The 22,400-nt window shown below is 39.5% G+C and overlaps 1 protein-coding gene across 10 annotated transcripts; it reads left to right on the forward strand.

Moving 5' to 3' along the window:
* The first annotated feature begins 12 nt into the window (after nucleotides 1-12).
* Nucleotides 13-21,366, forward strand: LOC135484162 (uncharacterized). 10 transcript variants are annotated; one of them, XM_064765342.1, is made up of 18 exons: nucleotides 13-163; nucleotides 1,858-1,936; nucleotides 2,158-2,216; nucleotides 6,413-6,577; nucleotides 6,964-7,109; nucleotides 9,231-9,457; nucleotides 10,279-10,452; nucleotides 10,743-10,844; nucleotides 11,166-11,295; nucleotides 11,384-11,519; nucleotides 11,716-11,823; nucleotides 11,957-12,052; nucleotides 12,394-12,539; nucleotides 12,926-13,075; nucleotides 13,474-13,515; nucleotides 14,205-15,311; nucleotides 16,303-16,344; nucleotides 19,509-21,366. In XM_064765342.1, the coding sequence occupies exons 2-18, from the start codon at nucleotides 1,885-1,887 to the stop codon at nucleotides 19,801-19,803; spliced, it is 3,177 nt and encodes a 1,058-aa protein (XP_064621412.1). In that variant the 5' UTR covers nucleotides 13-163; nucleotides 1,858-1,884; the 3' UTR covers nucleotides 19,804-21,366. The 10 variants fall into 10 exon arrangements, with proteins under 10 accessions (XP_064621412.1, XP_064621409.1, XP_064621414.1 ...); XM_064765339.1 differs by lacking the exons at nucleotides 13-163; nucleotides 1,858-1,936; nucleotides 2,158-2,216 and adding an exon at nucleotides 4,674-5,465; XM_064765344.1 differs by lacking the exons at nucleotides 13-163; nucleotides 1,858-1,936; nucleotides 2,158-2,216 and adding an exon at nucleotides 4,674-5,465 and having other exon boundaries at nucleotides 18,936-19,652.
* The last annotated feature ends 1,034 nt before the right edge of the window (nucleotides 21,367-22,400 follow it).

Genomic DNA, 22,400 nt, shown 5'->3' on the forward strand with positions numbered 1-22,400 from the left:
ACTATTGATTTTTAGGCTTTCCGTTTTCCCCAAACTGTTCATTGATATTTTGGCGAAGTTCTTTCTTTTTCAACGGTGATAACATCCAAGGAATTACTAGATTGATGAGTAGTACTAATTCAGAGGGATTTTCATTTCAAACAGCAGCAGCTCTTATTCATAGGTAAGTATAAAGCGTTTGTTTTGGTCGATTTTAAAGTTACTCTATTTAAGTTGTGTGTATTCCCCTGTGTATTGTTGATGCACATTAAACTTTCATATGGGGCGTAAAATGTACATTAATCACCAATTAAATTTCTTTTGCGATACAGTACTAGTCCAAAGGCTGTAAAGGTGTGGTCATCATGTTATAGTCTACCCCACCATTGCAGTGTCTTGTCAGATAGAATGAAAGATATTTTCTCCAAATGTACTGCAAAGCGTGCATCTGTTCATCTGGTTCACCATTGCTATTAATGCTAAAGCACCAGCGACAGTGGTAAAAATCCCCTTCCTCTCTACTGCCAAAAGGATGTTAAGTGTTCTACAATATCCTGCAGGAATTTACCATATTTAATCAGTATGAAAACTTCCATCACTAAAATCCGACATATAAACATATTAGTAGTGTTAACAAAAATCCACCTTTCACAGCTGTTGATCAAAAGGATCACTGGGAAAATATGCTGAACGACCACAATAAAAAAGCAAACATACTTACGTCAATAAAAGTTTCGAGTTTATGTGTTCACCTGATTTACTTGCAATAGCACTTGGCCTAAATAAAGGATTTTACTGGTTATTTCTAGAAAATGAAGTCATTCCCTATGAACAATTCTTAAACTTCGTGATTTCTAATGGTTGTACTAGCCACAGAGTATTATCATGACTGTACAATACCTTGTTGTACTTGTAAGGAATTTTGTTACTATTTAAAGCCAAAGGCCTTTTATTCATACTGAGAAAAAGCCTTAAACTAGGCGAACAATGTTAAATTGCTGGCATATTTCTGGATTTAGCACTATGCACCATATCAAAAGGGAGTTACTTGGGGTTCAGTTTGAAAAAAATAGTTTAGAAACACCCAAAATAGCAGTCCCTTTCAAAAATACATGTGCTAAACAGGTGACTCAAAAACAAACAGTTATTATGCCGCTATAAACATCTCACCATGGTCTTGTTGATCTCGCCTTTTAGTCTCAACTCCATCAGGCGTTGACTACTATACGGTATATTGAATAATGAATTCTGTTTGCCTTCCTAAATGCTGCTAATGAAATATGTAGCTAATCAATCAGAATTCTGGGTTTTGGCATGATAACTACAGTGTTGCACTTCAGGTGGGGTTGATTCTGAGTCAGTCCATCTGTTTTATAGGCAAGTTCCTTTCTTGACGAATATGTAGTTTTGTTGGGTCTGCATGGTATTGGATAAAATAGTATTCAGAACTTCAATGCAGCAGGTACATTCAGGCTGCAGCATATGGCATACAGCATACATGATAGATACAAACATTTTTAAATAGCTGTGCTAATTCTTGGACTATTTGACAGGTGCCACAGCCTTGTGCGGACTGAATGTTTCACGACTCAGATACAATTCTGGCTGTATCAGTCATTATGAGGTCAATGATACCAAAATAACAGACTAGCGCGGAATGGAATTCCTCATGCTCTGAATTCTTTCCCAGCTTAATTCAATTCAAGTGTGTGCTCAAGTTTCTGACCTACTTTTCCTTTAGATTAGAACACATTCGTTGTGATGAGAATTTTTGCTGTATTGTAGAGTTTTTTTTAATTCGTTGATCACCAAGCAATTGTTTGCCCATCTACTCGGAAGTTGCTTTCAATAATAATGTTGACTCTGGTTTTGTTTCAGAACCCTTCTCATAAGATGTGATGCAGCATGAGTGATGAGGAGGAGATCGATGGATCCATCTTCGATACTACAGTCACAGGTATAATTTCCATTGAGCTATTACCTATGGGCATTGGCTAGCATTTCTGTTCTGTGTCCATGCCAGGTACCATCTCAATTTGTTCACAATTATTTCAGCCAACAATGGTCAATTGAATAATAGATTATCAGTAATCAGTATTGTAATTCTCAGTAAGGCGCCTCCACTTATTCCCAGTCATCAATTAGGCTCATTGAATGAAACTTGTCCCCTCTTTTCAGAAGGTGCTCCCAGTTTAGAAGTGGAAACAAAGGAGGATGTAGCAGTCCAATTGTCCCAGGTAAGATGGTGTGACTCACCGCCGATTACAATGGCTGTCTGGCTGTTGATCTAAAATGCGGAATTTCTGATGATGCAGTTGCATTTTTTAACCCATTACAAGCGAGCAATGTGTTTCAGATTAAGTCGAGGACTCACGGAAGCAGTGAGGGGTGTCTATAAAAGTAACTGCTACGAGGGCAACGTACCAGGGTTGGATTTGTCTGCTTGCCCTGGACAACCAAATTATCACACTGAAAAGTTACTTCCGTCAAGTAGTTTCCCGGTTGACAAGTAATTAAAAATTCTTGTTTTAACTAGTTTAAATACTTGGTGGTCCAGTGATGGTTCTCCCAGGATCCATTTGGACGAACGTACGTTTTGTATGTAGGCATGGTAAGCTGTCCAAAAGAAAATAGAAGATCTTGATGTTTACAAACACATGAAATAGTCAACGCACGCGTCTCATTTTCGATCTTGTAATTTGATTCTATTTCAATATTTCTAATTGTCCTCTCTGAATGAAGAAGCACCCGAGCTGTCTTATGAATAAATCATTGATTTCAGTTATCAATAGAAATCGAGGGTCACCATATAATCATCTTTTCTTATTCCTGATCACAGCTCTCAGCTGGTTCGTTCTGACAAAAACATGAAAAGTGTATTCGCTGGGTTTGGTGCGTGCTATGGTTTATGACAGTTTGATTGTGGACCATGTCATCACCAAAGGTAAAGAGTATATGAATAACCCTGTTGGGGGAGGATTTTAGCTGTCGGACTATGAACATGAAAAATAGATTTCGTCTTCCAACGATTCTCAAATTGAAAGTTTCAAAATGAGGAAAGTTCTAATAAATCCATCTGCACATGAAGTGTTATTTACCATTGCTTAGGGACACCTTTTGGACTGATAAATGCTATCCTTATAGAGAGGTGTCCTGATTACATAGATCAGATTGAATGGAATTAACAACTTTAGAACCAAAATCAGTGTCCTTTGTTGAGAGGTTGTCCTGCTTACAGAGGTGTCTGTCAAGAGAGGTTCAGCTGTATCATGCCACTTTCTGTGATAATACCCAGGCCTACTTATTCATGTTGTTTGAAAAGCAAAATATCACTTGAGATTGTGTTGAATTTTCTTTTAAAACTTGTCATGCATTGTATGAGGTTGTGAACCAATTTTCAGATTATTAACCTATGTACACTTAAGCGATTATTTCCATGTGTGCACAAAGAAATGAAATGAGCTATGTAGTCTTATAAAATGCTTCATAAATCACAACCAACACACAGTAAAGCCAGGATAAAAACCTCGTAAATGCTTTGAAGTTTGATGTTGTGACTAAATGCTCGTATTTTATTGATCTGATATTCATTGCTCCGATTTTGCGATGAAATAAAAAATGGCACAAAGAAGCTTGTACTCTTTTGAAGAGTAGATGATTTTGGTGACTTGATGGTGCTGGTCCTAATCAAAAGCGCTTGTCACAGTGTCTGGCATTTGGGTTCTCACAAAAGACTCGAGTTCTGTATTAGATGAAGTCTCCCTCCCGGAATCATATGAATGAAGACAAAAGTTTGAACCATTAAGTGATCTCAAAAGTAACTCAGCTCAGTTAATTCAAAGACAGGCTCATGTATTTAAAAGCCCCTGTCTTATTTCCATGATAATCAATTTCGTACCATGCATCTGGTCCATTTTCCATTTTCCCTGACATAATTTCCTGCCATTTGTTAGAATGATGAAGAAAAGAATCAATAAATGCATTCAGACATTTCTATTACCTGATGGTTTGTGGCGTGATTTATTGACAATTTAGCAAATATTTTCAATATCTTCAGTCTGCCAGATTCGTTTATTTGGAATGATATTCTAAATTGTTTATCATTGGGGTGAATTAAACCTTTCTCCTGTCTGCCAGAATATTGCCATTGCAGGTATACAAAGCAAGCTATCCTTGTCCTTGCATCGCAATTCTGGTCCCCCCCCACTAACTTTGGTTGGTGTAGCGCTTTTTGAAAGGTTGAGAGATTGCAACAGTTTCCATCATGATCACCACCTTCCCCAAAATAATGGGTTTGTACTTTTAATAAGTGACTAAAGATTAACTAGGTTACAACTAGTGTCCCTTGGTCTTTCTCACAGCATGTAAGTTTATATTCACCCCCTCAACTGCTCCCCACCCCCACCCCCCAGACGAGCTACTTTTCATTCAGTGTTGAAGGATTGACGAGTTGCAACAAGTGTTCCTTCATCTATCCTGCTGAGTTCATACCAACGCTCTAGTCTTTTACCTGCCAACCCGGGGTGATCAGTAGGCTTCGTAATCAACTTCGCCATCCCTGCACCTTTTTTTGAGAAATTTGCCGCAAGTGTCAGAAAAAGGTTGGATTGGCTCCAAGTTCCACGTGGCTGCACCACTTGGATTTCAACAAATTAGGGTTGTTAGTATGTGTTCAGTTGTAGAATTGGCTGTATCATTGCTCGATACCTGTTCTGCGAAGTGGATGCAATGTTTTCTTGTCTCGGAATAACACGATTTTGTGATGAATTGATTCGTAAAATGGATTTAGTTAAAAACTCTTTGGATAAACAACATCATCTGCCATGTCTACCGAGTTCAAGAGTCCTACCTAGTTTGTTTACTTGACTTTCACAATTCTTATCTGGAGGTGTGGACTTCATTCGTCTTGGTATTTTGGTCATCAGTGTGAGAAATACCAGCACAGCATTTATCGGTGTGGTACTGCCAACATCCTTGCTTCAGATATTTGCAGGAATTTGCAAAAAGCTATACCTCTCCAGTTTTGTAAACTGAAAAGTATAGCAAATGGTCAGAAGGGGCAGTGATGTTATGCCACCTTTCTGGACATGGCAGGGCTTTGCCTCTGCTGTTGGACATTTCTCTGGCTCTGGTTCTGGTTCTGCACCAGTAGCGACTCTGCTCATTTTCCAGACTGGTGCTCATTTACTTTTAATAAGTTGATTGGAATTTGAACTGAAGTGTCATGTTATCTTAGAGAAACCAACCAAAACTCTGAGATTAAAGCAGAACTTAGTTATTCTTGACTCCTGGCTTCATCAAAGGTATCGGAAATGTGTAAAGAAATGTTGTGTTTGGACGAGTGGGACTTGGCCTCAGATTTGACTGACTTGGTCAAGTCGACCGCAAGAATTGCTTGGGAAGTGTACCAAATCTTTCTTCTTTTCCTCGGTGTACAGTCAAGTGTTCAAAGAGAAAATCCTAAAGTTTATAAGCTTTTAAATCAAGTAAGTATATAAACTTTGGATTGTAGCTTAGAGTTTTATTTTTCAGGATTATCAAGAACCTTTGATTTCATTCTGTTGTTAAAACGTGTAAAAGCTTGACCTTTTGCATGGATCATTGATTAACACTTAAAAAAGGAAGTGATAGTCTCAGCTTGGCCTGAGTCCTGAGTGTTTAAAATCTCCACATCGATACTTTGGGTTTGGGTAGGCCTAAATGGAAAAAAGCTTTTGACCTTTGCATGGATCGTTTGGCAAATACTCAACCAGAGAGAAAGATTCTCAATTGGCTTTGGTGAATTCGCCCATGGATCTATCAGGGATGTTTTCACAGGTAACCTAGAATATCACTCGAGATGTTTTTCTTCGTCATTGCTTCATGTAGTGCCTTAACCGATTCAGGTCTTGAATAGATGGTTTGTTTTCTCAGGCGACTTCTCTGCCAATCATCACAATCGGGTGTCGCAGAGACGTTCTGACTTTCGTGGCGGCTGATTGTTGATGTGATGATTGATAACCTGTGATTCATAATGAGTGGTCTGAATTGCAATAATGGTGAAAAAGGTAATTTAGCAATGGAATCCTTCCTCAGGGACAGTTATAGAAATGTGGCTATTCAAAAGCTTTCAAAACTCTTCTGCGGCCACGTCAAGTATAGTCCTTGCAACTTCGGCTTGCTTATGAACTTCGGCTGATATGAATTGAATCTAATCCCTTCTGCTTTCTGCAATAATATAATCAGAGATACTAAAACATTGAAACCTTTTCATTTTTAGCTGGAGCTGGTGAATCAGGTGAAAGATGCATTTGCACTGGCTATGGGTCTACCCTCTTTCTCTTTTAGCTTCAGGAGCTGGTGATCGAATCAGATGAAAGATGCGTCCACGCTGGCTATGGGTGTAAGATTCAATACTTTACTCTAACAACCATCTACCCTCTTTCTCTTTTAGCTCCAGGAGCTGGTGATAGAGATGAAAGATGCGTTCACCCTGGCTATGGGTGAACTCTCCAAGATTCAATACAGCGATAGGTTACTCGAGGAAAAGGTGGAAGCCAATAATGTGGAGAACAGAAAACAGGTGGCTGATGTTGTTCAGATGGTTCTGTCTCTAAAGGTAACGAGTGTTTAGTTGTTGTTCTCTTTGCGTAATAAAGCCTGTCATAGGAAGTTTTAACTTATCACATATGTGGAATTTTGAAATCTAGGGCATTGATTTTGATACTTAGAAAGGCAATACAACAAAATAGATGAAATATAGCTGATAATATCCAATTGTTCATCTTATCTCTGTGTTTGAGGTCAGATGGGCAGTTTGTTTTAGGTTCAGATATGGAGCTAGATTAAAAAAGGAAAATATTCGAATGTCGAATATGTACATTCAGTATTGAACCTTTTGGCCAAATCTTGTTAGTAGTTGCTTTAGATATGAAAAAATGCTTATGATGGACCTAAATGTTTCATAATCATATCTATATAATCAAATTTGGTGCCTATTTTCAGACTGATTTCAGTAGCGTAACAACTCAAATCCAAGCTGTAAATGAGAGCCAGCGAACCCTCCAGCAGCAAGTGGAGACTCTCCAGTCTGAGAGGGAGGTGCTGTTAGAGGAAGTTGCCAAGGTTGGGTCAGTCCATGACTCATTGAGGTACGTATAGACGGAGAGGATCCTGCCAAGATAGAATGCAAGGCTCTGCACAATGCTGCATTGGTGGTCCAATGTTTTATAAACCGTCGTTTCAGAAGTCTTATCATTTTGACAATGTTAGAGACACAGTCTGGACATTTACAGATCTACTGGTTTACTTCATACTACTATTATTATATGATTGTACTATGAAAAAAAAGCGTAAACCAATGAAATAGAAAATGTAAAGCAATATTTTTTTCCGCATGGTTCGATGAAAATGTGTTTCCGATTATAAATCAAGCCTATTGAATGCACTAAGTATGCTCAGCAAGTAAATGGTTTATTTATCACAGCTGACCGCTAATGTCCCATTGATATCATTCCTACTGGAATTGTATTGCCTTGGGGCTTTTCTCTTGGGTGAATGTTGTCATTGGTCTTAGATTTAGTTTCTTAATAATCTTAGTTTTCACTGGTCAAGCACAATGAGAGATTATAGAAATATTTCACCTCGGGGGAACAACAGTATGAAATTCTGCTTGGGACTGCTTGGCATTAGGCAGGCTTTATGTTTATGTATTTTTGTCCTCGGACCCAGTCGCTTAATGTGCTTCTGCATGTTTTTATTCTTAAAAACTCACTTAACATAGAATATCCTTTATCCAGTTGAAAAGCTATGACTATGAAAATGCTGAATCGTTGATATGCCTTTTGCACCAGACTCATTATTTCCTTGACTCAACCACTACTTAATAATTCATGAATTGTTTTACTTTTGCCATAGGTTGACTACAGCCTTTGGCCCTCTTAATAGACTACTGTGAGCCTAAGAGTGCCCGACAGATTTATTTTGGCACCAAGATCAATACCGGGATCAATACTTAGAGTATTGTGCCTCTTATGATGTGGTCATGGTCGTCTATAGACATATCACTTGACGTATGCACACCTGTGGTTTATGCAGTGATGTCTGGTAGACAGGTTCTTAATCTTTGGTATATGGGGTGACCCAAAAATGCACCAACAAACATGGTTTTCCGGCCAGGGAAATTCCATGCAAAGTTTACTTGTACCTCATTGAGATTCTCAACTTGGCATTGTGTTCTCATCCTCTCGAGATGACTTTTTTTAATATTGTCCTCTTAATTTTGCATGTCACCATGTTATTGCTGGATATAGTTGAGTGTCCAGACCCCTTTTCAAGTGCCTTGTCCTCGATCGGTAGGACTCTTATCAGCTTGTTTTCCGAGTGACATATTTTGGACCCCCCATGGAATGATGCTATGAAAATAATATATTATTTAGTTTGCCTGCTGGGGCCTAACTCAAACAAGTTTTGAGGTTAAATGCAATTCATGTAAAGCTGTATTGCAAAGAATACTAATATGCGTAATTTTTTTTGTTTATGACCTCATTGTGTGCACTGGTAGCTGCATGCAACCAAGTTGTGCGCTCAGCGTTAAGGATGTTTGAAAAAAATCCCTACAATATTCCCATGAATGCTCTGTATAAAGCTCCATGTCCCTGAGGTCCCATTGTCCTATGGTGTTAATTAGCCCATTATATCTAATCAATCAGCTAATTACACCCATTTACTATAGATCACAGCAGTGTCGCTAATTATGACTGGTACTTGAGTAACTCAATGCCCTCTTTAATGGGTGTGGTGTGCTCAAAATGCGAGGCAGTTACTTGTAGGCCTAGCCCTTGCCAAAGATGTTCAGATTTTAGCATAGCATTGACTCTGTGTAACAAATTGATCATAGTTGTGTCCAATTGAGTTTCACTCACTTCTTTTCGCTTTGAAAGTATTCAATCAACTCTCTGTATTTGGAATTGTGTTGTTTTTGATATCATACAATGGATAACTCTATAAAAGTTCATGGCAGAATTAAGGAATTGGTCTCAGCAATCTTAACGTCTGCTCTCAGTCCTCGTGTTCATCGGCAAGTAGATTTGCTCTAAATTGTTTTCTCGACAGAATATGGCTACAGTAAACAGACAACAGGTAAAAAAAGCTACGATAAAAAAGACAACCATCAAGGTCAAAAAAGGGGAGCCAGTTAATTTGAGCTGGAGTATATACATGTATATACATGTGGTATGCACTTCTTTAAAATGCAACTGTCTTTATTGCAGGCACAAGTACCCATCTCAAAAGACCCCCCTGAACAATGAAGCCCAACTTTCCGTCCTGCTGGAGAAAGCCCATGGGGGCTTCCAGACCCATATCAGTGACCATGACAGTGGTGTGGCCAATTGCCGTCCCGGTGACATATCTTCTTGCGGTGAGGCTACTCCCCCTACTGGTCAACCCTTATCGCCGATGATGCAGTCGTATATCAACGGATTACACAATTCACAGGGTATGTTTGGGATTATGTTTTTATTTGTCATGAATGTAGAATGTGGCTTCTTTCATGTTGAACTATTGTATGGGTTGAATCAAAAAAATCCTACCAACCCCAATTACCACTCGGCCAAAGGTCTGCTTCCCCCATCCAAACCAAATCCGTAGATGTCCACCACTGTGGAATGTTGTTATCAGTAACGGTTCGGCCCGCTCTCCAAACATCGAGATTGAATTGTGCTACAAATATCCGACTGATGATTTATGGCACCCAGAAGTGTTTGATAATTAAGATAAGTCCAAATAACCCAGAAAAAAAAATTGTGAATGAGAATATTCTTTTCTGAAGTATGTTCAGTCATAATGCATAAAATAGGTTTTTAGGTAAATCTTTCAGATGTTTTGCTTCAATCATAGTATTTTGTGAATCTCAAACTACATGTACATGTATTCTTATTTATATTTATGTGTGTTATTCTTGCTTTAATTTCTCTCACCTTGTGTGTTTTTCTCAAGGGAATGTGATGTTTTTGTTATATGAATATACATATGCAAATACATATATATATATCAAATTTTTTACCCATTCAACATGTGGCCTTGAACTTAGCTCCACTGATGATAATTCCCAGTTGAAGTCAGCTCAGCCTGTTAGGATGCTGACCTATAGTACTGCATTTGAATTCATCAGTGAGGAGCTTTTGAGGAGGGTGTTGATAGGCAAACCATGAATTGATCAGAAACAAAATAGCAGCACAAACACGTACAGAATCAGATGGTGGAATGTCGTACAAAAAAGTTTGAAGAAAATAAATGTGAGACGTCTTTGTCTTTCAGATCTGCCGGATGAGTATGATTCCGACGGCTCAATTACTGCAGCAGCCAACAAAAGTATAGACCTGAGTCGGACGCTGCATGATAAGTGTTTAGACGTAGATGAATCCATATCTAGTGAGGGGGAACCTAACTCTGCTGCCCTGTCTCGAACCCCTAATGGTGCTACTGATCAAGGTGAGAAGATATTCTGTAGTTATGTGCATTGAGGAACTGGAATTCTACCAGTCTCTTTTTGCGCTCTGCAATAATTTTACCTTTTGCTAAGCAATATTGATGTGAGAGTTATGTGAAATTACACGTCTGACTAGTACCACTGTTGTTGACTCGCAGGTGACGTCAGAGTGACGTTATATTGGCATCGGTCATGCACGGTGCTCTCTTGACCACTGCACCAATGTATAAATGTTCAAGTGAAATGTGGTGTCCAGTCACCCCTTCGTGTTGACCCCACTCTTCTCTTTTAGGTGCTCTTCATATTGAAAATCCCATCACGGCTCAGGTGACCAGTCCTCTCCAGTCACCCCTGACACGCAAACTGGCACCTCACGAACAGATGATCCAAGATGGTAAGTTGGAACAACTGTAGCTAATCCCCTTAGATTCATCAAGAGAATTTCGCAAGAATTAGAATGGATGAGTGGCTATTAATTCAGGTGCAGATCACCAGGAAATTTCCATTAAATCTATTCCGAGAACCATAAGACTCCTCTCTTTTACTGCTTTAGGACCCTCTGTTTGATGAACAGACTTGAACAAATAATAAATTGATCTGGATTGAGATGTGGACACAAACTGGGGAAATTGTGGACATAGAAGAAGAGTTTTGCATCTCTATAATACAATTCTGCCCCTTGTTTTGTTATGGTTCTGAATATCATCACTTTCAGGTCAGAGATTAAGAGTTGCTCGAGAGTTGGTCGAGACTGAGAAAAAGTTCTGCAGTAATCTGTGGACGATCATCGACTTCCTAGTTGAAGCTGTCAAGTCATCGGGAACCGTTAGTGCCAGGGATATGAGGTAAGCGAGGACATGATAATGTGGGTTACATTCCTGCTCACCGTAAAAGCTTGTGTTCTATCTAATGATTTATCGCTCTGTTTTCCAGTGTGTTGTTTCCTCCAAGTCTACCATCCCTTTATGAACTCCATTCCTCATTACTGCTGAAGATGGAGGATAGACTCGCCAGCTGGAAACTACAGGGAATCCTTGGCGACATCTTTGGAAGGATCAGTGATTCTAATGTAAGTTTAGTGCACTTCGAGGGAATCATGTGCTGTGAGTTTCTGCAACATGGCGACCAGAAAGTTCTGACGTAAGGAAGTGTTGTGACATTTTCAGAAAATCCTACGTCCATTGTTGGCATGCCCTCAGGAAATGTGATGCTAATTCCACAGGGTGATGGTTCATTCGGTCTAATCATCATTGGTTTGTTTTCAGTCTGATTTCTTCCCCCTGTACCAGTGTTACGTCAACGAATTCCCCTCTGCCTTAGAAATGATACGGAAATCTGCTAAACATTCACAGAAGTTCAAGAAGCTAGTCAGGGTAAGTGTTCAAGATAGACATAGAACTTTTAGAATTGTAGATTTGACTTCTCACGAAAGAATAAACTGTCCAATTGCAAAATCTTCGATGTATATGGTACCATATCCTTGACCTTTCTGTGTATTGATTTCAGGACCTGCAGGGGCATCCTGCCTGTCAGGGCCTAGACCTAGGGGCCTACTTGCTCACACCTATTCAGAGACCACCAAGATATGTGCTTCTACTCAAAGTAAGTTATAATCCAGTCAAGGGTGCCTACTACCCTCATTTGAAACCACCAAATCTAGCCAATCAAAATGTGTTGACTTCCACACATGGTGGGGTCCTGCACTGGTATGAATGAAGTGTACAATGAGATATCCTTATTCGAAGTGTTTTGGTGTGCAGCAGCAACCCATTGTCTTCTACAGATGAATGCCAGGGCCCGGTAGTTTAAAATCCCTCGGCAGCTCGGTAGATACTATAACAGCAGGATACACATGTTGGTTTGAAGGTCACTTTCTATTTGAATTTGTTGCAGAAGTAACAGCAGAATGTCAGCTTTATCTTTATTTGTGGTCCTCTTTTCAGCAAATGCTCAAACACACCGATCGTGATCATCCTGACTTCTATTACCTCGAGTCAACTCTAAACCGACTGAAGATGTTCCTAGACCAGCTGAATAGTTCCATGGAGACTGGCATACCAATGGCCCAGTACTCTTACCAAACTAAGAGGTCTGTAGATACATTTATTGACTTGACTTCTTCATGGGTTTGGTGGTCAGGACACAATTCAAATGTGTGCGAGACTGTAAAATTAGGATTGTCGCAAGTTCCGCCTACCATTCTTCTTTTTGTTTGCTTCGTTTAACGTTTGCTTGTACCACGACTGTTGGGCACCACTTGGGATTATTGACCTTTTAACTCCATCTCTCCCCTGGGAAGCTGCTCACGTTTCTCACTTAATCGTGGTATTGTCATTGGCGCAGGCATCAGGCACAGAGACTCAATTTTACATCACAGTCGAAAGATGTGGCAATAGAAATAAAATATTCAGAAGGGGAAACGAAAGTAAAACTGTTCTCAACACAGGTTTTAAAAGAAGTGTTCTTTATTTACAGAAAACCACCCCGTGCTCGGAGTGCCTCGGCAGCAAATGGCATTAGTAGTAGCTGCGATGGTCTTAACTTCTCAATGACAACCCGGGACAGCGGTGTGCACTCCCCGGATGAGTCATCATACATGAATTCAACGAATGCCAACGCGAAAAGGTGAGACAACAAACTTAACACACTGCTTGCTTATCTGTCTATAGACCCAAAATTTAGTTTGCCCATTTACATGTAGGAGTCGCCTCAGTCAACCTGACAGTCACTGATACCACTCTTTTTACCATGAGTCTACTAGTTTATAGAATTCTAACTTGTTAACATTCCATTTAGACTTTCTTTCAACACAAACCATCTCACTAACTTGATAGAAAACTTCCTGATATTTCTTTTCACTTACCATATTTTGTTGCCCCTGTTCTTTGACATCGCCAGTCCACCACCTCAATTAGGGTCCTGAGTGTGAATGAAAAAAGTAGTGTCTTTTTCAAGTCCTTAGGATTTAGTCCCTTTAGTGCTTTCCACATGTTTAATGTTAGGAATCCATTTCAAAACCTTAGGTTTTCCCTGTTTAAAAGGAGTTGGGAAAGATTATCAATGAGGTGAGCTTTCTCTTGCCCTTACCCGCTTAGCCTTGCCAGAGATGCCAACAGACTTTGTACATATTACCTGAGTATCTCGACCCCTGTGTCCTTCAAATGAAAAACAAACAGTGCTAACTCTGCACCTGACGTTGAGTGCTTGCTCTTCTATTTTCTATTCAAAGTTCTCCTCCTCCTCTATCATTTCTGCTGCTATAAGATGCACTATTGTGCATTTCCTCTACCAAAAGTGATTGTCTCGACCCTTGAGCCCTTCAAATGAAAAACGAACCGTGCTCCGCCATCTATCAATTCTGCTGCTATTAGACTCTCTATTGTACAGTTCCTCTGCCTAGAATGACAACTTTTCGTTTCTTCTCTTTGAACTCTGCCACTTCAACGCACCTGTAAATACACTTATGCACATTATCTTCGCTGGTCAAAACTGACCACAAGGGCATTTTGACTATGAGAATAAGGATTTCAGCATGTTTGAGCAGAAACTCTGATCTGTAGTTTAATGGTTGTTTGAATATAGAATGAGTTTGAGACATGAGTGCTATCCGAAATGTGAAAACCTTACAGTTCAGTTTTGCCTCCAGGGACAAATGGTAAAATTTTCTTCCTCTCTTAAGTGTATCTATTATACTATCCACTGTAATAAGTCTTATGTTGGACATTCTGACCACTTCCCTTATTTCTCTTCACAGCTTCTATCCTCCAAAATCCAAAGTCAAGCCTGTCCAGTACGACCCTCACGACGTGTCTTCATCTAGTCTTCAGCAATCCAAAAAGATGTTCAGCTCAGCAAATCAGCTTGACGGTGCTCCTCAACAGTCACAGGATTCCATGTTTTCACATGGAGCGTTAACCATGCCATCACGTGGTGACCGCAAGAAGAAAAAGAAACTGAAACAGTTGCAAGAACGTACGGAAAATTACGAGACTTCTGAACATTCTGATCATCATAGATATAGCCCTCAGTCAACTCCAGCACCGATGGACCGAAGGGAATCTCCATCCGTCAAACTAGGTCATTGGAATGACGAACAATTTAGCAGACGGATTGATTCAGATAGTGATATCCCAGCAAAAGATTCAAACTCGTCCCATTATGAGAGAGGTCATTATCGCCAGCCAATCACCTCAGATACTTCAATGGAATATGACATGTACATGGACTCTTTTAAAAATGGTGACTTATCAGTTGCTTTGGCGAACAGACGGGATCCGTTTGTTACCCATTCCACACCGCGTGGACACCATCATCGCTCTCCACGACATGACTTTGGCATATATGGTGATGATGACAATGACGTTTGTGACCACAGCACATATCAGCCATCAATACAAACAAAGGGAACACTCACGCGGAGAGTGCCCAAATTGGGAATATCTGGTCGGTCGAAAAGCCAGGAAAACATTTGTGAAGAAAGAAATCACGCAAACCCGATACCACAACCGCAGAACTTAAGCGGTCAACATTTTAAATCACGGCCGAAAAGTGCTTTATCTATGCCGTATATTCATCCTCCGTCTGGTCAGAAACTCGTTGAACGCGCTTGGGATGACAACAACTATCGGTCAAGTATGTCACATGACACGAGTGAGAGTAGCCCGTGGAACGATAGTGTCCTGAACGATTCTACATCTGGGAATAGTACAGTGCTCGAGACTAGTCGCCGGAAGGAGTCCAAGAAAAAACGGAAGGAGCGGCAGCGGCCCAATGAGTCATTGTCCCGAACCTCAGATAGCAATAAGTCAAAGAAGCGCACCACACTGAAGGACTCAATTAAACAGATTTTTACGAGAAAAAGGTAAATATGAAGGAAGTTGTTGCCATCATGAACTACATTTGGCATTAAAAATCTTCCATTTGACTCTAGCTCCAAATTGAAAATTACAAAATGACCGTATTTAACCTTATGAACTTACATTTTCTTCTGTATCAGAACACTGCCTTTTATGATATCACAATTCATACAGTTTAATGAGCAGAGATTCTGACATCCCAGGGCCCACAAAGGGCTGAAGATTTTACTAAAGTTTTACCTAAGTTTTTGCTGAGAACATTTGTACCACTAGCAATGTGACTTGCTTGATCGAATTCATTTCACTCCTGCTTCTATCAGTTAGCACATGCAGTTAGCATTTTCAGTTGTTCATGTAACCTTTTGTCTTTTCGGATTCCTTTTGGCATGCCCTCTCTTTATTGCACAGCACTTCATATCATAATTTCAGCTCTCAGATGTTTTTGAAAATCTCCGAAATGTTTTCTACTCAATGATTCTGATTCATAATCGATTCTGATTCATAATCGTAGACCAAAAACTCATTCATTTCATTAAGCACTTGTTCACCCTCTGTTATATTTCTTCTGACAGTACCAGTACCATTAACCCATGATTATCACCATTTCTATAGTAGTAAGTTTAACTAGGCTCATGTTTGAAGTCCTTATTTGCTTGATTTTGCATCATTATTTGCATCGTTCATTTTCATTTGATCACTACCAAACATTCAAATTTGATATTTTATGGCCATGCATGACTCCCTGAGATGAACATTTTGTGTTAATTCTGAGATGATCCCCATTAACACATGTACAATTTTTTTTTGAGAACACCCAGAATGTAGACCTTGCTCATTGAGTCATTATCATCCCATTACAATCATTTCTGCATCCTGTATTTATATCCAGCATGCATTTCTCCCAAGCTTGTATTATTGTAACAATATGTAAAAAATCATCCATGTTCATTCCTTCTCTCTCCACCCATGTTTTAAGTTCTGTTATTATTTCCATAGCGATGGCCTAAGCGAACTTGAGAGTAGTGATACCTTTAGTCTGTAAGTTGTCACCGGTGTACATACATGTGCGTGAGGGTTAGACTAGAATTCCAATAGGTTTATTGTGTGAGCTATATACTAATTCTAGTTTTCTCCAAGAACATGTAACATCACTGACTGTCATCATTACCCTCACCGAAAAGCAGTGTGATATCAGTCAGGATTCAGTCAGGTTGCAGTGTTACCTCACATTTTTATGGCAGTGTTGAAATCAGTGGAAAGCAGTCATAGGGAGTGTTTTTCAGTCACGCAATACCAAAGCATACAGTTATACAGCAATCAAAAATAGAGGTTAGGGAGTCATAAGCAGTGGTAAGACAGTCAAAATCAGTGGTAAGGCAGTCAAAAGCAGTGCTCATTTAAATATTTAGGCTGACTGATTTCCACTGCTTTTGACACTGAAAATGACTCCTCACTATGCATCATGCACAGGGCTGGCAGTGGGGTTCAGTGTTAATTTAAATATTTCGCAGCACACTGAATCCACACTGAAACACCACTGATTTTGACTGCCATTTCCAAAACATCTTGGAGGGAGCAGTCATTTTCAGTGTTAATATGAATAATTTATTTAATGGCATGCAGGCACGAACTGTTACTTTTGCTGTCCTATTTTACTTTTTAGACGGTGTGTTTGCGTCCAATATGGCAGTGATGACATCATCTGCACAAATAGAGGACATCGCCATTGTATGATGACGTGACACAGTAAAAAGATGACAAATTCACATCCTTGACCTACGTCATTGCAAACTTTGTCATAATGACAGTGGTCAGATGGGTTACTAGACAATTGAAATGACACATGGCACATAGCTACTGTCAGTGATGTCAGGGATTAAAGCTAGATCAAATTGACGTCCAAATAAAGTAACTGCACACGGCCTGTAGAATAATGATCTACTGATTGATGTGTATTGAGCTCCCATGCAGATAATTTGCAGTGTATGCATACATTACAATTAACACCTATAGGGCCTACAGTAGATGCATGAAGATACATGTAGATATCTTGCAGTGTTGCATGCATTACAACACCTATAGGGCCTACAGCCTTCTTGATTTGCTGAAAATACAACTTCAGTGTCTGTCCAGATTACCCTTTTTGCATTCATTTGGCTCCTTATGTGTTCCAATTCAAACTGACTAAAACTCCCCTCTTCTCATATTGAAATTCGGGTAAATATCGAGAAATATGAAGAGCTACCATGATTTCTTGAATGTTTGACTATCAAATTCAAACTTAATACTAGCTTCCTGTCTCAGGTTGCATTATGGGTGATATTTAACACTGAATTTGACTGCAATTACCACTGCTTTACACTGCCATCAAGTCTTAATCTCACCAGTCATAAAGCAGTGGTTTTCAGTCATGTTGAAAATGCCACGGGTTTCGATCAGAGTTGGAGAAGTGGAAATCAGTGGTCTTTCAGTCATAGGCAGTGTTTTTGAAATACGTCGTTCATAATGATATGCAAGTGGCAGTGCTTTGCAGTGGTCTTTCAGTCAAAATCAGTGGTTTTAAAACATTAAGAAAAAATGATATGCCTAAGACAGTCATATGCAGTGGGGGTTTCAGTCAAAAGCAGTGTGATGCAGTCATTTTCAGTGCACTGCCTTTCGGTGAGGGTAGACTCATTCGGATTTGATAATATTTCTAACTAACTAAAAACTCATCACAAAGATGTGTTGGGTAGGTTTAATATTAGATAGATAGCATTTATTTTCGAGTGAAACATATTCACACCTGTCCATCATAACAGTCCTCATGAGAAATGAAATCCCCAACATCCTCCAAATTAAAAACTAATGCTCCGCATTGACACGAATGGTAGGGTTAGACTAAGAAATTGACAACACATGAAACATTTCCATCCCACCTGCTCTGTCAGATAGCAAACTACTACACACCAAACCTGAAGCTCCTTTGATGTAGAAAGTGTGTGTCAGCTACTGTCATGACATTTTGTATTTTGTTTTTCTAGTTGCCGCTGCTATTCCGCATCTAGCTATAGTACACAGTATTAATTTCATGTAAATTTACTGGTAGTCGCTTTCTCTGGGCTTGTTTTGATTTAAAACTAGTAAAAGCTTTGGTAGAGGCCATATCAGAAATGAAACAAGTCCATTTCATGCGCTATACTACTCTTTTTAGCATGACATGATTTTGAATTGGCATGCTTTAGCCTCTTTCCTTCTGTTTGTTACATTTGTTGCATTCCCTGTACTGCAGTTTTGAAAAATTTTCACTTTGGGCATGAGGAAATCTGAGCATGCATCTGTAGCAGGTCAACATAAACACACATTTCATGTCAACACTGAGGGGATTAAACCTACTAACACGTGGCAAATTAGTTCGACCTTGTTGCATTCTCCCAGATTTCTCTCTGAGAGGTTCTTTTTCCTAGAATCTCTTTCTGAGAGCATCTTTATTCTATTCTAGAGTTCCTCTGAGAGCATCTTTATTCAAACTAGAGTTCCTTAAAAAGAATCTTTAATCTAGAGTTTCTCGCAGAGCATCTTTATTCTAGAGTTCCTGAGAGCATCTTTTCTCTAGAGTTACTCTGAGAGCATCCTTCATATCCTTCTAGATCCACTGTGTCCCACTCTCTCTCAATGTCCAGGCTTGATGTCTATAAAATAACATATGACACAAGTTCTGAGACAACCTCCGATTCGTAAGTATAGGAGCGATGGTGTGGATTTGACTTTTTAAGCTTGTTTCATTTGGTTAGTGATCATGTTTTGTCTTTGGAAATGATTCTTTTCCACTCTGAGATTGTGAAGTTATGATTGGATCAACGGTAGAAGAGATGTGTTTTGTGTGTTTGATTTAACTTTCTTTGTGAAAGGGATTTGTTACTGGTGCAAGGAAGGGACAAGAAGGTCATGTTTTGAAGTTGTACCATGCAGTGCTAGAAATTTAGCACATGATAAAATTCACATAAGAATACCAAATCATTTTAAGATCAAATTGAGAGATGCTGGGCGGAATTTTGCCTAATCTTGAATCTAGACATCATCTTAAGTTTGACACCAAGTGTACTTTCTAAGTGCAGGTGCAAGTTTCAAACCAATTAGTTTTGATGTTTTTCAGGTCATTTTATGATTCAGCTCAACAACTGCATATAATTTTTCAACTATTTTTTCCTTCTGTTCTTCAGGGGAAGTCGTGTGATTGAGTTATCTGACTCGAGCCAGAAGGACTATTGCAACGAAAGTTTAAACGCGAGTCATTTATTCCCAGGAGAAAATGACCACGGTCGACGAAAATCGTCGCTTGGAAATTTATCGCAACAGACACTTTCAAATGAACTTCCGCAACGACGTCTGTCGAATGATGCCAGTCACACTCAGCGGATACGGGGCAATGATCTTCATCAACGGAGAATGTCTAGTCCTCTTGCCGTGCATTCCTACGAAATAGACGAGAATGGGGACCCTTGTAGTGCCGTGTAAAAACACGTGAACTTTACAGCCATTTTGGGCTTTTGCCGTGCAGTGCCCCTTTCTCATAAAACAGACTTTACATTTGTTGTCGTTTTGTCGTTTAATGTCAGGCAAGCACTTAGGCATAGTTACAGAGTTCCTATTCACAGGGCAGGGTTCTTGGCGCGAAAGCATTCTGGCAACAGTTTACCTTTGCACACTCATTACAGTGGTATCAATACTGAGCCTGTGAATTTTCCCTTTGAAGTCATTTTACATCTCAGTATTTTCCCTGAGAAAATTTTATTCGTTGGGTAACACATGGAGAACATTTTAAATTCACAAATTTTCCAGTTCTCATTAACATGTTGCCTAAATATCATGGTTGGCTAGTAACTGGTCTCTTTTTATACAGTTACATATCTTAAATGAGATCTTGCCAAAAGCTTGCACAGCTGAATTTTTTTACAATTTCAAAGGTTGTACTCTTACATATCTACTGGGTAATGTAATATACTTAGCTGAAGGCTATGAACATCACTGCTGCAGTTTACCAACAACGAAGTCATCTTTATCATGAGATTTTGTCGTAATTGCTCCGTTATATTCTGGATTTGAGTTGAACGAGTGTTGAATTGCACTATAAATTGTATAAAAAATCAGCTCTTTCCAATACCAGACTCTTTCCTGTTTCATTGAATTTCATTAACTTGATATCAATCATATCGCATGTTCGAAATTATTTTAATTTTTTACTCATTTGATGCAGAGATTATGTCTGGAGCCATTTATTTCATATATTCTGCTGATTAAGACCTGTCATGATGCTTTAATGTTTGTTCAATTTCAATGTAAATACTGTACATAGCTGCAACATTGCACAAAGTGTATAATGCATATCTAAATCACCTTTTTCAATGTTTCATTTTATGTGTTGGCCTCATTTGGACCAGAGAGGTTTTGATGAGACAACCATTAACTGCAAATTAAAAATGAGTAAACTCACCAAATTTTAGCTCTGTGAAAATTTCTGAGTTCACAGTATTGAATATTCATGTCTTCTCCAACTTGAGATTCACCTTTAGTGTTTTAGCAATATAATATCAGTTATCAATGCTCATGCCAATTGTGAGGCAGAACCTTCAAATAAAACTGGAATCTCTGGTTTCCTCCTACTTTACATCACAAATTTCCCAATATTGTTTATATTCCAAGTTGATGATCAGCTCATAACTCAATATTTTTTACCTTGGCCTCATCTCCCCAGGGACCTTGGCTCTCATTAGTCTGTCTAGGGAAGCCACATGCTTGACACACCCTGTATGTTTTTAAGCTTGAAATTACACGTTTTAAATATGAGGTTGTGTGCTATTTCATCTTGACATTTGATAGGTTGAGAACTGACCAAGTTATCTGGATATTTGTTGCCAAAATCATGAATACTGTTATCTGCCTTCACTTAAAATGGTATCGCCGACAGTGTATTAAAAGAGTTCTATTGCAGACTTCTGTTTATGATGCATTTAATGAACATATTACCGGTACATATACGTTTTTGTAAATTGTACAGTTTCTTTAGAATAAATGCAATGAATGAAATAATTGTATTCCTCTATGTACCATGTGTTATCACATCGTTTGGAAAATCTCTGTCTCATAAATCAGCCTCTCATATCAGGTTTGCAAGCCTGCTCGGTCATCACAAACAAAAAAAATCAATGTAACAGCTTGTGACTTGTCTGAGACACCTGTACCAGTTCTTGAGGATTCGTGTCTTAGACAACTGGTCTTGTAGACTGACCTCTCACAACCTCCACATGATGTCACAACCTCCCCGTCATCCCTTGTCCTGCCTGAACAACTTACTGGTCTTTAGAACCAAGGCATTACCTCATGAGACATGTAACAACCTCCCATGACAACTCTTGTCCTGCCCAAACGACCTCCTTGCCTTGAGAACCAAGAAGTTGCCACATGCGACATGTCCCAACCTCCCCTAACAACTTTTGTCCTGCCTGAAACGGCCTACTGGTCTTATGAACCCAGAAAATCCATAATTACCTCATGTCCGAGACATGTCACAACCTTCTATCCACTCGTCTCCTTGTGGCACTGAGAACTTGTGTCTGACAACTTACTGGTCTTGCAGACTGAGAAACGACCACAATCAGCCTAGTGAGACAAGTCACAACCTCCAACAATCTGTTTGTCCAAATTAGTCATACTATTTGGGTGGTACTTGATACAAGACCACTTTCAGCTGGTGTAGCAGGGGAATAGACTCCTGCTACACCAGCACACCGTGGTCCTCTGTTGATCACAACCTGGTGAAGCTAGAGGTATGGTCCCCAGTCATTCACAACTTGGTCCTCTCTCTATCACGACATGTAGCTGGTAAAGCTGAGGTAGATTACACTGTAAGCCATTGGTCTTTGACAGCCTAGCTGGTGTAGCAGGAGTCCCATACCACCAGTTCTGAGGATTGGGCTTATACCTGCTGCTTCACCTATCTAAGGTTGTGAAAGACCGCTGATTTTTCCTCTTGCTACGCCAGCCACAAGTTGTTGAAGACAGGGGACCAAGTTGTTAAAGAAATGGGGCTATTCCTCCAGCTACACAAGTCACAA

This window comes from Lineus longissimus, chromosome 3 (assembly GCF_910592395.1).
Source record: "Lineus longissimus chromosome 3, tnLinLong1.2, whole genome shotgun sequence".
Taxonomy (NCBI): Eukaryota; Metazoa; Nemertea; class Pilidiophora; order Heteronemertea; family Lineidae; genus Lineus; species Lineus longissimus.